At 40.4% G+C, this 15,683-nt stretch overlaps 1 protein-coding gene across 2 annotated transcripts; it reads left to right on the plus strand.

Moving 5' to 3' along the window:
* Nucleotides 1-1,556: 1,556 nt before the first annotated feature.
* Nucleotides 1,557-3,314, plus strand: LOC148133313 (uncharacterized). Of its 2 annotated transcripts, XM_087954065.1 has the most exons (3): nt 1,557-1,653; nt 2,265-2,436; nt 2,822-3,314. In XM_087954065.1, exons 2-3 carry the CDS (start codon nt 2,270-2,272, stop codon nt 3,009-3,011), a joined length of 357 nt encoding a protein of 118 aa, XP_087810191.1. In that variant the 5' UTR covers nt 1,557-1,653; nt 2,265-2,269; the 3' UTR covers nt 3,012-3,314. The 2 variants fall into 2 exon arrangements, with proteins under 2 accessions (XP_087810191.1, XP_087810187.1); XM_087954061.1 differs by lacking the exon at nt 1,557-1,653 and having other exon boundaries at nt 1,715-2,436.
* Nucleotides 3,315-15,683: the final 12,369 nt, after the last annotated feature.

Here is a 15,683-nt window from a genome sequence, read left to right on the forward strand (position 1 = left end):
TATCCATCAATCATTTTATAGCTTCTACAGCTAATACTCAGCTGATGACCACAATTGAGCCCAATGTTTATGTTGCTAAGCGAGACATTGGTTAAGAGAGTTTTGCTCTGTTTTATGACCTTTCTTGCCAGAGTTGATAAATGAATCCTTGCAATTGTTCAATTAGTAACACGCTTGTTCAGTGAGTCTGGTTTAACCATTGACTTGGCTGTCAGGTGGCAAAAGATGATCCCATGATCCCAGGACACTGCAGCCGTCATAAATATGAGTCAGTTGCCAAGTAGCTGAATTTCGATCACGTGACCATGGGGATGTTTCAAGGGTCCTGTGAAAAATGGTCACTTTCTCAGTGAAGTCGTAACTTTGAAAGGCCACTAGATAATTTTTTTGTAAATTGAGGATTACCTGTATTCATATGGTTTTCTTAGAAAAAAATCTGAGGAGTGGTTTACCTTCATTGCCTTCTCCCACACAGTATGAGGTAAGCCCTTTGTCCTTGCCAGGGAAGTAACTGCCTGCCTCTGGCACCTTCCTACATCACTGCAATGCAATATAGAGGTCTGCTTACTTTAGCTGGGCAGTGGGATGACCTTCTCGCCTTGGGTGACCCTGTTGGAAGTAGATATACTCCTGCCATAATCCTCCTGAGGTTCTTTGGTCATCCTACTCTGGAACACATATACACACCGAAGTAGATGCAGCACAGCAGGATTTGGAGAGGGACAAATGTGTGTGGTGCGCTCTCGCCTCTCCACCCCATATATGTGTGCGTGCGTGCCTGTCTCCCTCTCTCTCTCTCTGTGTATATATATATATGCATGGATGTATACACACACGTATGTATATACACACACGTATACCTTGCGAACTACCGCTTACAAACTCCAACGATCCGATCCGGATAAACGTTTTAAGCGCCAAGGAAAGCCACCTCATTTGGGTAGATAGTTTTGCAGATTCCCAGAGCGGCCGGGGCTAGGAACGCGCCACCGCCAGCAACTCTTCCCTTGCAGCTAGCAGCGTCCCTCTCCTTTCGAAAAGATGGCGGGAAATTACATTTGCCTCTAAAACCGAGAGTTGATTGGGGGCAAAGGGCTCCTTGGACGGGGTTAAATCTCTTCTGCCTTCACGCCGAAAGGAGAGAAAAGGCTTTTCAGCAAAAAAAAGAAAAAAAAGACCCATTTCAAGAGAGCGCCTCCCGCAACCGAGAAGTTGTTGCAACAAACCTTAAAAGCTTAGGAATTGAAAGAGAGGGGAAGGGAGGCGGCTGGGTGTGCACATGCGCTTGTAGGCGCAGATGGGTGTGAGCGCGTGTGTGCATGTAGGGAAAAAGCGCCGTGGACCAATGTATTTGTGATGGGCAGGAGATGCACCGCGAGGAAGCCAGAGCGCATTACTCAGCTGCATGGGAGCCTGCCCCCCCCCACACCCCTTCCCTCGTGACCTTAGTAAATAGCCCCGCCCCTTCTCCCTCCCCTCCCCCCTTTCCCGCCGCTGCCTATAAAAAGGGCGAGCGGCGCGTGGGGAGCCCGTGGTAACTTCAGTGGCGAAAGCGAGGTAGACGCGGAGCCGAGCAGCTTTCGGGTTTGAGCTTTGCATTTAGGTTACAGGAGGATTTGTGGGAAGCCTCGCTTGGATTATCCTCCTCATCAGGTCTGCATTATTATTATTATTATTATCATCATCCTTATTTGAACTCTTAAGTGGGAGTTGAAGGTGCGGGCGAGGAAGAGGAAAAAAGGAGAAAAGGGAGTCGTCCAAGCGGAGCGCGTGTGCAGCGTGTGTCCCGTGTGTATGTAGCGCAGCGGGTCGGAAAGCGGGCGCGAGAGACTGGGCTCCGGGCTGCCGGTCCTTGGATCGGGGCTTCCTTTCGAAGTTCAAGGGAGGAGGCGAGCCTAAAAGCAGCGCCGGTCAGAGGTGACTTGCGTTGTGCAAAGTGGGAGAGGGGAAAAGCAGCGGTGGGCAACTGGAGAGTAACTCTTACCTTTTGTGGGAGGGGGCTTCAGCCTTCAGCCTTTCTGAGCAAAGGGAAAGTGTGTCAGAGGGAGCCCTGGACGCTCAGGATTGATCCCGCTGTAATGAATGATTCATGTTTAGCGTAGCCTGGAAAGGGGCTCACTCGCTTAGGAATGGGGAGAAGGAGAGAAGGAGGCAGAGGGAGGAGAGGAGGGGCCCGCTTGGTGCGCGGAGCAGCCAAGAAACTCCCCCCCACACACCTTGGAGAAGATCAAGCTTGTGTTGCCCCGTTGCCCTTCTCTCCCCAGACAAGATGAAAGCCCTTTCGCTCATTCTTCTCTGCCTGGGTTCCTGGTTGTTCTTCTTCGGAGTAGATGCAACCAAGATTGAAAGCTGGAACCTGGCAAAGCAAGTGGCTGATCCAAGGGTGCATTCTTTCATCCGCAGCCGGGATGTGAGAGACATCCTGCGGCTGCCCAGGTAATGAAGTCTTCTCACCTGAATGTTGTGACACTCAGAGCATTTGCTGGCAAAGGAAGGATGGGAGGTTTGAGCAAGAAAGGGAGGCTCTCACACCCTTAGAGATGCCTCCCCAGGATGGTTGAAGGTGGGCTCCTCTGGCATGTTGACTTCTAGTCTGTTAAGAAGATAGATGTCATGTCCGCAGGTGCCAAATGTAGGTCAAGGTGCCTAAAGCTGAGAGGGGCTCGTTCCCCAAAACTGGAATCTTTAGGAAGAACCCTTCTCAGTTTGCTGCAGCTCTGCCCTGCACCTTGGTTTCTTCCCTGGATCTTGCCGAGTTGTGGTTTCTCTATCATCCTACACTCACAATCTCTTGTATCACTTTCCTTTTTCTCTGCCTCAGCCTGGAGACCAGACACGTCCTTGTGAAGAGAAAACCAGGTTGTGATTTGGTGACATGCGTTACTCAAAGGTTATCCAATCATCTCAACCAATGGACTGACAGTTCCTTGGAAACTGCTCCTCCCAAGCAGCTCAGCATATCAGGCTATGGGCGCAGGCGGCGCTCTTTCGCTTTCTTGGTCCAAGGATAGGAGTTCACGGCCAGTTTGGTTGAGTTGGAGTCTACTGCGATGCAAATCTGCTTCCAAACTTGGAGAGGATAAAAGAGGTCAAACTTTAGCCAAACTTTAGCCCCCTGATGGTGAAAAGGAGGAACGGGCAAATGCCCTCCAAGGACTCAGGCATTAGGCTACGGCAGGAACAGGTGACCAAACTCTGCACCCCTCCCTAAGTATCTTGTGGAATAAAGACTGGATGGAAGCTACAGAAGCACTCTTTCGTCAAGTTAGCTGGTGATGGTGCTGCTGGTGGCTGGCTCTTCTCTACTTCGGGGTGACTGCTGAGAATTGTTGTGGGCAGAAACACATTACAGCCTGTGTCAAAACACACATTGCATCAGTTTCTAGTCACAATGTCATTTAATATAACAATAGTACCAGCTAGCGGCATGATTTATCATCATTCCAGAACTGCTATGTGGTTTCTCAAGAATATCCTGAAGTCAGCATGGTATATTTTTATTCCTAAGTAATGTTTTGGAATGCAGTACATGGATTATTAAGAAACTTGAAAATAAAGTATTCTTGTAGATCCTAGAACAATGTTTTTAAATATTAAACTATTACGTTGGCTGGGAAATTCTCAAGGTTGTACATTAACATCAATTGCAATAGTGATTTAAAACTAGTAAAGTAATATGCCCTGAAGACATTGGCTAATAATACTAGGCAATAATACCGTATAATAACCAAAAGAAAATAAAAAGGTTTGTTTTATAGACACCAAAGCCCTGCTCTTATGAAATGCTTAATCGAGTAGTAAGACACTAGTCTAGTCAAATTACCATTTGATAGTACCACCAGATTAGATTAACTGTGTCAGAAGTTGCGTTGGGAATATGGTCTTCCCGCCCTCTTCCCTAAATCCCGGGGATGTTGTCAGGAAACTCCTGGCAAGGTTTCATTTCCAGCCCTTTTCCTGTTGCCTGAGCAGATACCCAATTCTCTGTGGCTTGGCTGTTACAACTAAGCAACATGGGAACGCCTGTTCTTGCTGCTGATCCTGGCAGTGAGATCTCTAATGGAGAGGGTGGCTTTCTCACCCTTTCCTCGGCTGCTCCATGGTGCATGACCCGATGGGCAAAGTGGGGCAGTTGACAGGCTCTGGCACTTTGGTGACCTGCATGAAACAGAGTTGGCTTAACCTTGTGCACGACTGAGTCAGCTTCCCACAGCCGCCTCAAAGTGCTGTGGAGTAGCCCCCATGTACATGAATGTCTTTAACTCAACATTCCTTATAGATAAGACTTTTAGATGCCAAAACCTAAAACATGGCATTCAGCTTATCCACAGATGGGCTTCTCTGCCAGTACCTATAGTAATACCTTTTAAAAGTGCCTGTATTGGAAACTTCAATATAAATAAAGGTGTGAAACAAGCATGCCCCCTATCCCCTCTATCATTTATATATTAACGCTAGAAGTTCTACTTAGACAAGTTAGACAAGACCAGGAAATAGATAAAAGATAAGATAAAAAGGGAACAATGTAAAGTCCAAGCATTTGCTGATGATTTAGTATTTATTTTGGAGGAACCATTAGAAACAGGACCCAAATGGTATCTCTGGACACCTCCATAACTGGATAGAAGCATTCCTGCCAAACAGACAACAAATGGTCAAAATTGGGAGTGTCCTATCAAATTCTGTACCTGTCAACAGTGGTGTCCCCCAAGGCAGTGTTCTAAGACCAACTCTCTTCATACTCTAGATAAATGACCTCTGTAATCATATTAAGATCAACTGCGTTCTCTTCGCTGACGATGTAAAGCTATTCAACCAACAATACTGCTACCCTTCATTAAGACCTCAACTATGTATCAGAATGGACAAACAAATGGCAACTTCAAATCTCAACAAATAAATGCTCTGTCTTACATATTGGCAAAAAAAATCAGAAAATAAAATATAAGCTGAATAGTCAAGACCTTGTTGATGATCCAAACTCTGTCAAGGACCTTGGAGTACTCATCTCTAATGATTTAAGTGCTAGAGCCCACTGTAACTACATAGCCAAAAAGGCATTAAGAGTTGTTAACCTAATCCTGCGTAGCTTTTTCTCAGGTAATATTACACTACTAACTAGAGCATACAAACATTTGCTAGACCAATACTTGACTACAGCTCATCAGTCTAGAACCCGCATTACATATCTGATATTAATACAGTTGAGAAAGTCCAGAAATATTTCACAAGAAGAATTCTCCACTCCTCTACTCATTGCAGAATACCTTATGCCACCAGACTTGAAATTCTAGACTTAGACAACCTAGAACTATGCCACCTTTGGTCCGATCTAAGTATAGTACATAAAATTTTTTATTGCAATGTCCTATCTGTCAATGAATACTTCAGCTTCAACCATAACAATACAAGAGCACACAATAGATACAAACTCAAGGTAAACTGCACCAAACTTGATTGCGGGACTTCAGCAACAGAGTGGTTAATGTCTGGAATACTCTACCTGACTCTGGTTTCTTCCCCAAACCCCAAAAACTTTAACCTTAGACTGTCTACTATTGACCTCACCCCTTTCCTAAGAGATCTGTAGGGGGCATGCATAAGCGCACCAACGTGCCTACCATCCCTGTCCTATTGTTTCTTTTTATTTTTCTTATATGTATCCATTTCATGTATTCATAACTATGTTTATACTTATACCTGTTATCTTATAATAACTTGACAAAATAAAAAATAATAAAAATAAAAAAAATAGTTAAAAAGATAGAAGATTTCGGCGTGGTGGCAGGACTTAAAATAAATAAAGATAAGACTAAGATAATGATGAAAAACCTAACAAACAGGAAAATGAATTAATGGAAAAGATGGGTATGCAGGTGACTAAAAAGATTAAGTATTTGGGAATTTGGCTATCACCAAGATGCACATCGATTAAAGAAGTTAACTGTACCAAAATTAATGCAGCAAATAAAGATAGATTTGGATAAGCAGAAACAATTACAACTCTTACTAACTGGAAGAATAGCTACAATTAAAATGAACATCCTACCAAAAATTTTATTTTTATTTCAAGTGATCCCAATAAAATTAAGTAAACAATTCTTGAAGATTTAAATAGACCAATAGATTAAATAGACTAATTTATCTGGTTAGGGAAAAAGCCATGGATCAAACTGAAAATGTTACAGGACAGTAAAATTAAAGGATGATTTGGACGACCAGACTGGAAGATATATTATCAAACCTCAGCTCTTACATGGATAAAGGAGTGGATAAATTTAAAGAACAAAAGGATTTTGGCGATAGAAGGACACGACCTACAACTGGAGTGGCATGCTTTGATTTCAGATGGAAAAAGTAAAACACCTAGTTATTTCCAAAGGCACCAAGTTAGAAATGCTATGTTAGAAACATGGGAAAAAATAAAACACAAATACTATACCAAAATACCAGTCTGGAGGCATTAATATACTCAAATTTATTAGATCTGGAGAAAACTCTAAGGTATAAAGATATATTAAATGAACAAGGGAAACGAAAAATGAGATGGGAACTAAACAATCAGGGAATTGATTTAGACTGGTAGCCATATATGCAACTACAGGTGAAATATAAGAAGGACCAGAGAGCTATAGATTCTATAGTGGACCACAAGATTTGGAGAAGATATTACAGGGGATGGATGAAAAGTTAATTAAATTTTTACTTACTTACTTACTGAGGTTTAAAATGGAAAAGAAACAGTAAAGGAAAATAGGATAACCTGGGCAAAAATTTTTGGGTACACCATAGAGTTGGATGATTGGCAAAAATTGGGGGGGGAATATAGATTGACTATGTCAGCAGCATATAGAGAAAATTTGTACAAAATGTTCTATAGATGGCATCTATCACCAGCAAGATTAGCAAAAATGTTCCCAAATGGCCCATCAGAATGCTGGAAATGCAAACAGACACAGGGAACATATAACCATATGTGGTGGACCTGTCCATTGGCAAAAAAAATACTGGGCAAATTTTTTTTAAAAATGATTGGAGGAGATGAGAAAACAACAGATAGACTTAAAGCCAGAGGTATTTCTATTGGGCATACTAACAGGCAAATATGATAAGAAAATTTAATACTTGATGCTTCATGTAATAACAGCAGCGAGAATTAGTTACGCACAAAATTGGAAAAACAGAAATGCACCCACAGAGGAAATGGTAATAAGGAAAATACTTGATTGCACTGAAATGGGCAGGTTGACGATGGAAATTAAAGATAAAGGAGAATCAGAATATTCTTCCATTTGGGACATATGGTACAATTGGTTAGATAAGAGATGCAAATAATGGAAAACTACAATGAAAAACGATCAAAGTACTAGAAACAACATAAGTATAATTATAGTTAAAAATATGCACATATAGTAACTCCAGTTAGAACTTTAGGAATAAGAAATATAAATGTGGTATTATATAAATAAATGTTAAATGGTAGAACATAGGGGGTATAATAGAATGCAAAATGTATATGTTGATACAACCAGTTGTAAAATGAAAGCTGTAATACAAAATGAAGAAAATGTATAATAAAACTTTATTCAAAACTAAATAAATAAAAGTGCCTGGAGAAAAGTGTCAGAGTATATTCATGAACTGGAATAGACATCCATAAATAATCTTGCCTCAAATTTTCAATCAAAATAGCATGAAAAATGGTCTGCTTACCTTTGGGTGGCAAATTTTTATGTTCTTTTGGTTGACAATTTCCAGGTCAGACAGTATATTGTTCACGGAAACAAGGTTTTTGTTTTATAACCAGCTGCCATAAAGTATTTTTCTATTAAGTTTGGAATTGTTCATTCTTCATGGTCTCAGAGCTCTTCTCCAGAAGTCCCTGAAGTTCATCCTACACTGTGCTGGCTAGGGAAATTGGAAATCAAGTTTCATAATACTTAGACTATTCAATATACATAATCGATAATCTTTCCAGTCTTTAAAATATACCTGGGAGGACTTCCTGAAGAGATCTTGTTTATTAGGGATACAGTTATGAAGTGTGCAGGAGAGGGACTTTTCTTGTTTCATTTCCAGGTTATGCCATGTAAGGAATTGATAATTCTTGACAATTATATTTTGCTCTCACTTGGCTTTTAAACATGCATCTACATGCATTACAATCAAGAACAAGTGAGGTACTAATACCACTCTATAAAGCCTTAATAAGACCATACCTAGAATACTGCATCCAGTTTTGGTCACCACATTATAAAAAAGATGTTGAGACTCTAGAAAAAGTGCAGAGAAGAGCAACCAGAATGATTAGGGGACTGGAGGCTAAAACATACGATGAACAGTTTCAGGAACTGAGCTTGGCTAGTCTAGTGAAGAAAGGGACCAGGGGAGACAAGATAGTGGTGTTCCAATATTTGAGGGGCTGCCACAGAGAGGAATTTTCCAAGGCACCTGAAGGCCAGACAAGGAATAATGGTTGGAAACTGAACAAGGAGAGATTCAACCTGGAAATAAGGAGAAACTTTCTGACAGTGAGAGCAATCAACTAATGGAACAGTTTGCCTTCGGAAGTTGTGGGAGCTTCATCACTGGAAGGTTTCAAGAAGAGATTTATTTTATTTATTTATTTATTTATTTATTTATTTGATTTGCCAATTGTTTACAAGATAATAAGTATAAATGTATACATAGTTGTGAATACATGAAATGGTTACATATAAGAAAAATAAAAGAATAAGAGAAACAATAGGACAGGGACGGTAGGCACGTTGGTGCGCTTATGCACGCCCCTACAGACCTCTTAGGAAAGGGGTGAGGTCAATAGTAGACAGTCTAAGGTTAAAGTTTTTGGGGTTTGGGGAAGAAACTACAGAGTCGGGTAGAGTATTCCAGACATTGACCACTCTATTGCTGAAGTCGTATTTCCTGCAATCAAGTTTGGTGCGGTTTACTTTGAGTTTGTATCTATTGTGTGCTCTTGTGTTGTTATGGTTGAAGCTGAAGTATTCATTGACAGGTAGGACATTGCAATGTATGATTTTGTATACCATGCTTAAGTCAGACCGAAGACGGCGTAATTCAAGGTTTTCTAGTTCTAGAATTTCAAGTCTGGTGGCATAAGGTATTCTACAGCGAGTAGAGGAGTGGAGAACTCTTCTTGTGAAATATTTCTGGACTTTCTCAATTGTGCTAATATCAGATACGTAGTGTGGGTTCCAGACTGATGAACTGTATTCGAGTATTGGTCTAGCAAATGTTTTGTATGCTCTGGTTAGTAGTGTGATATTACCAGAGAAAAAGCTACGTAGGATTAGGTTAACAACTCTTAATGCCTTTTGGCTATGTAGTTGCAGTGTGCTCTAGCACTTAGATCATTAGAGGTGAGTATTCCAAGGTCCTTTACAGAGCTTGGGTCATCAACAAGATCTTGACTATTCAGCTTGTATTTTATTTTCTGATTTTTTTGCCAATATGTAAGACAGAGCATTTATTTGTTGAGATTTGAAGTTGCCATTTGTTTGACCATTCGGATACATAGTCAAGATCTTTTGTAGGGTAGCAGTATTGTCTGTGGTATTGAACAGCTTTACATCATCAGCGAAGAGAATGCAATTGCTCTTAATATGATCACAGAGGTCGTTTATGTAGAGTATGAAGAGAGTTGGTCCTAGAACACTGCCTTGGGGAACACCACTATTGACAGGTACTGGATTTGATAGGACGCTCCCGATTTTGACCATTTGTTGTCTGTTTGACAGGAATGCTTCTATCCAGTTATTCAGTTGTCCAGAGATACCATAGGATTTTATTTTTAGGAGTAGTTTGTCGTGTACCACTGAATCAAAGGCTTTACAGAAGTCTATGTAGATTGCGTCTATTGTTTTGCCCTGGTCGAGTTGTGTCGTCCATATGTTTTTGCAGTGTAAGAGTTGCAGATTACAGGATAGTTTTTTCCTGAAACCAAATTGTTTATTGGAGAGTAGGTTATTTGTCTCTAAGTGAAGGATGATGGATTGGTTAATAATTGATTCCATGACTTTACAGGTGACGCAGCATAAGGAGATTGGCCTGTAGTTTTCAACTAGGCTTGGGTCTCCCTTTTTGAAGATGGGGATGACTGTGGCTTGTGACTATAGGTTAGGCAAGGAGCTGGTTCTGAAAGATTTTTCAAAGATTATGATTGCCATTTATCAGAAATGGTGAAGAGTCTTCTGCTTGGGCGTGGGGTGGGTTGGACTAGATGACCTAAAAAGGTCCCTTCCAAGTCTGTTAATTTGTAACCTGTAATGCATCTCTCTATTTCAGCTTCAAACCCAAAGACGAGACAGTGAGATCCAAGCAAGTCCAAACTTTTATTCGTTTGCACCTAATGGATAGAATCTTGCCAGACTAAAACTCTTACTTTCTAAGCTAGTAGATATATCCTCAAAGATTCTAAGGTGTGGCTACCATGATCCTCTTCCCCCTTCTCTATCCATCTTGGGGTTGCAAAGTCTCTTTCTGGAAAAGCTCTGAGTTGGCAAAATCTTCCCCCTCTGCTGCTGCAGGTGCACATTCCATCACACTCATTAGGCTTTTCATGGTTATTATGTTTTGTGTTACTTTTAATTTGTTTTTTTCTTAAAAAAATAAAAGCAGTTGCATTCTGAATTTCAGTTATAGTTACCCACCTAGGCGATTCATTTCAGTCGTAAGGTGGAACATAGCTGGAACAAACAAACAAACCAATAAAATCTAGTGATTGTATTTTCAGAAAGCCAATACAGAAGGTCAGTTCAGAAGAATAATGGACAGCAAGTAAGGCAAAATAGGCTTCTACATGCATCTGCTAGGAATTAGCTGTGATTTAGGTTGACACTTTTTTCTTGGAATATACAAACAAATGATCTCATTTTAAGGTGCCTACAATAATAATGTTACAACTTTTGTGATATGGGATGCACTTATTCAAATATAACTGCTCACCAAACTCTCATTTGTAAGTTGTATTTATTGGCTAACTTTGCCTGTTTATGTTTACCAGAAAAATTTACTATATTGTCAGCAAGAGCTATACTTTGAAGTCTGGAACCACAATGATTGGAAAAGGGTGATTTCCAGTTGCAATGCATTTAATTGTCAAACAATTCAGTCCTAGAGCTGTATTTAATAAAGAGAAACATATTTTAATATATTGTTTATAGCTGTGTGAGGCTGTAATAGCAGGATGTTGCAGGGTTTGTAAATACATATAAGGAATCCCGATTTTTCATTCTTTAGGGATTATCAGCTGAAATGTACTTCAAAGCAAGGCTAAAGTGTGCTTGTTTGCATACCAGCCGCATGTAAAGGTTTTGCAAGCATTAGTTAGCGTTTCCTAACATGCTTAAAGCATTTTGCCTTTTTTGGCTATATAGGACTATTTTGTCTCATAAAAAAAAGAATGATTAGCAACAAATTGTTTTTTAAAAAAAAAATATTAGTAATCAGGAATGACAAGTCCTTGGTTTGCACAATCAAATACTCTAAGTGTGCTATGGAAGGCAATAAGAGATAATACAGGAAATTAATATTAAATGGGATTATGCTTTTTTTTTTCTATTCAGGTTTTGCTGATTACACGCTTCACTATTTTTAGTTCCTTTCTTAGGTTGCTTCTAAATACTGCTATACTACTAAACCTTGGAGTTCATGAGGACTTGATTTCTCCCTCTTGAGCCAGAGTAAGCCTGGATAGAATAAGCCTTATAAAGTGACTGGAGGAAAATAAAGAAACAGTGCTGGGGAGTAGGGGAGTTTACAATAAAAAGCAACTTCTGCAATCATACAACCAAAAAGCAATGTCAGTGTTTGGAAGTGTCTATTTACTTAAAAGTGGACAACTGCTTCAGATAATGACATTCTAGCTCTGTTTTTGCTTTTATTTATTCTTCTCATCTGTTTGCCAAATTCCTTTGATTTGAAACGATTTATGTCAGGGGTGTCCAACCTTGGCAACTTTAAGACTTGTGGACTTTAACTCCCAGAATTCCTCAGCCAGCAAAGCTGGCTGAGGAATTCTGGGAGTTAAAGTCCACAAGTCTTAAAGTTGCCAAGGTTGGACACCCTGATTTATGTCTTTGCCCTTGTGATTTCATTGCCAAGAATGTCAAAACTCAGAACACTTAAATGTCTGGCCTAGTTGGATGCAGCTGAAAGCAGATGGTACTCTTCATTCTGTTGATGGTACTCTTCATTCTGGAGTTAGGGATGGAACCGGGGCAGACTTCAGTAAAGAGAAGAGGCAAGAGCGCCATCTACTGAAATGAAAGTGACCAGCAGAAAGGCAGCAGATTATGCTTTCTTATTTCAATACAGTCTATGAAGTAAAACCAGGATGCATTTTCCCTCCCATGTGTTAGAAAACAACCAGAAATTATATGCAGATGTATCACAGCATCTTCTTTCCATGGATCAGCTGATGTTTGATGAATACCAGAAGAACGGGCCATTTTAAAAATATCTTGGAAGATACAAGGATGATTTTGTATTTTGTCAATCCAAAGGAAATGTGCATTTGAACAGGTCATGGGCCCAATGGTGTATTTTACTACTTTTAATATCTCAACTTCCTAACATTTTTCAAGCTGTTTTTCAATCAAACTTTCTTAATGATAATTTCCACCTTACAACAGGCCTTTAAGAAAGTTCATTGTTATAAAACTCATTGTTCTGAATTTGGATGAAGCTTCTAAGATGCTTCATATAACAAGGCTAATAAGGAATTGTTTATTTGTGTATTTGAAATTTATTGGACTCAATTTGAATGGGGTCTTTATTATCCACTAAGACAGAAATCACCATAACCAACAACTCACAGCCTTTCCAAGCATAAAAAGATTAACATAAGAATATATAAGAGGTTGCAACTTATTTTAACTGACCAGCAAGTGACAGTCCCTCAGGTAACCTGGTCCCAAGTCATGAAGGGCTTTAAAGGTGACAACCAGTACCTTGCACCTGGAAGCAAATCAGCAACCAATGCAGCTCCCACAGGAGAGATGATACATGTACATACTGAGGTCAGCACAAAACCATGTGGGCCGCTGCATTTTGCACCAACTGGACCTTCCAGATGCTCTTCATGTAGAGCATGCTGCAATAGTCAAGATGGGAAGTGACTAGGGCATGAGTGACCGTGAGTAGGAATCACTGCAATTGATATGTTAGTAACCTGGTTAAGGACATCTGGCTTCGCCATTGATTGTCAGACGGTCACTATAACTGTCACAAATTTGAGTCAGTTGCCAAGCACCTGACTTTTATCCATGTGAATGTGGGGATGCTGCAACAGTCGTAAGTGTGAAAAATGGTCATAACTCACTTTTTTCAGTGCCGTTACAACTTTTAATGGTCACTAAATGAACTGTTGTAAGTTGGGAACTACTTGTACAAAGCAATTGTGCCTTTGAAGTTTATAGTGACACATGCAATGTAAAGAGAGACTAGCACCACCTTTCTAAACAGAACAAGCAGTATGTTTACAGAAATTGATGTTGATTAAAAATCTTACTATAAAATCTTAACATATTCAAATCCCAAATTCTCCTCATATTTTTAAGGTTCTCAGTTGCTTTATTCTATTTCATGTAAGGAATATAGATGCATATATTCTTCAACAATTTTAAAACATCCTTCACCTTTATAGATACATGTATCTGGCATTATCTATAGCAGCAGTCCCAACATCTAAAGCAGCAGTCCCAACCTTTGCAACTTGGGGCCCCGGCTGTGTGTGGGGGAAGAGGGGAAGCGGGCCAAGCAAGCAGCTGGTCGGCGCACACACAACTCAACTTGTGCAAATATCAGGCTGGCGCACTGCTCACACGTCCTGCTTCCAAATAGGCCATAGCCTGGGGATTGGGGATCCCTGATCTAAAGAATATGACCAAAACTAACCATATCAGAATAAATCAAAATGGAAGTATTTAAAATAGTTTAAATAGCAATAGCTGTAGCACTTAAGACTTATATTACAGCACTCTCTGAGCGGTTTATAGTGTCAGCATATTGCCCCCAAACAACCTGGGTCCTCATTTTACTGACCTTGGAAGGAGAGAAGTATCAGAGTATATTCATGAACTGGAATAGAGCTTGGTAACAAGGTCAGCCAATGAATAAACATAGCAACTAAGTCAGCCAAAGAGGACTGTTTTGGAAACTGAAACTAAGTCAGCCAAAGAGGACTGTTTTGGAAACTGAAACTAAAAGTAGCTTAGGCTGGAAACTGAAACTAGAAGTAGCCTAGGTGTGGCTCTATATTAAGCTCTGCAGCTCTGAAGCTGTGTGAAGCTCTGAGTCTGTCTATTGAAGATGAAACTAACTTGCGTGTTTGCTTGCCTGTTGAAGTTACTTGCAACATGTTTCTGTCTGAGTTTGCTTCATGTTGGAGAAATCTACAACTGGTTTGTAAAAATCTACTTATTATGTTTATAAAGATGTTAAATGAAGCATCAGCCATCTGTGTTTATTTTTCTGGCACTGAATTAATGCTGCAAAACTCTGAATAAGAAGGTTGAGTCAACCTTGAGCCAGTCAAAATTGCCACGCAAAGGCAAGTGCAGGGGCACTTCGCTCCTGCACTAAGGCTCCGGCCATGACATTGCCAAGACAGGGCGATGGCTCTTTCATCCCTCTGCTGCGACAGGGAGCCATAGCAGAGGGCCCAAAGAGCCGTATGCAGCTCTGGGGCCGCAGATTGCCGATCCCTGCCATAGACACATTACAAATGTCAGTACAAATCTTTAAGCCCAAGATGAAAAGACCTGAGTTTTATCTGGATACTCTAAATCAGGGCTGTCAAACTAGCGGCCCGCAGGCCAGATGCATCATATCTCTCTCCAGTTCTTGCTGGATTTATTTCTGATCCAAGAGACTGATGAATGACAAAGATAGGACTAGCAATAGCATTTAGACTTAGAGCCAGTGAACACTTAGAGCCAGAAAGATTTGAACTGCTAAACTGCTGGCAGCCGGCAGTCAGCGGAATTAGCCTGCAGTACTGCATTCTAACCACTGTTCCACTGCCCCATTACAACTAAAACAGAGTTTGATTGAAGAACCATTACTTTTTATCAATTGTAGCTTCTCTGTATGGAAAGATATTATATAGTCACTAGCCAGGGTCTATTACTTGGGTGGGGGGGGGGGGCAGTTCTGCATAGGTTTCTGAAATACCATTATGTTTTAATAGAATGAATCATTGTAATAAGGGCGGAACAGCACAAGATTGAAGACCAAAGTTAACATGCAGCAGAATACTTTAGCAAGAGGTATAGTGAAACATCAATGTATAAAATAATTTGTTTATCTGATTATCTTGATTGATTATATGCCATCAAGTCAAAGTGGGTTCTTAGTTACTATCGTTATAAGTTTCCCCAATTCATGTGGATTATATTAGGGCAGTGGTAAATGTAGAGAAGAACACAGATTGTTAGAGAAGTCGGCATAACGAGGAAGCTCTAGGCATGTCAAAGGAAGAAATAAGCATGCAAAACTAATGGCATGCTAGAAAGCCTGTGGATAAATATTATTGGTCAACGAGAACTTTGAGCTGGGATGCAATACTTTCCTAATATACAAATTTCATGGTGAAACCTAAAAACATTTTATCTTCGGGAGGGTGGAGCTGGCATCGCGATGATACGGCATGCGATCTTGGA

Source organism: Notechis scutatus, chromosome 1 (genome assembly GCF_049901735.1).
Source record: "Notechis scutatus isolate UNSWTSFEM ecotype Mainland chromosome 1, rNotScu1.2, whole genome shotgun sequence".
NCBI lineage: Eukaryota > Metazoa > Chordata > Lepidosauria > Squamata > Elapidae > Notechis > Notechis scutatus.

What these genes read in the sequence shown, in the direction of transcription:
- LOC148133313 (XM_087954061.1), top strand. Translation starts at nt 2,090, where the DNA reads ATGTTTAGCGTAGCCTGGAAAGGGGCTCACTCGCTTAGGAATGGGGAG. An exon ending in GACATCCTGCGGCTGCCCAG is followed by an intron (nt 2,437 to 2,821) that starts GTAATGAAGTCT and finishes TCTCTGCCTCAG; the next exon opens with CCTGGAGACCAGACACGTCC.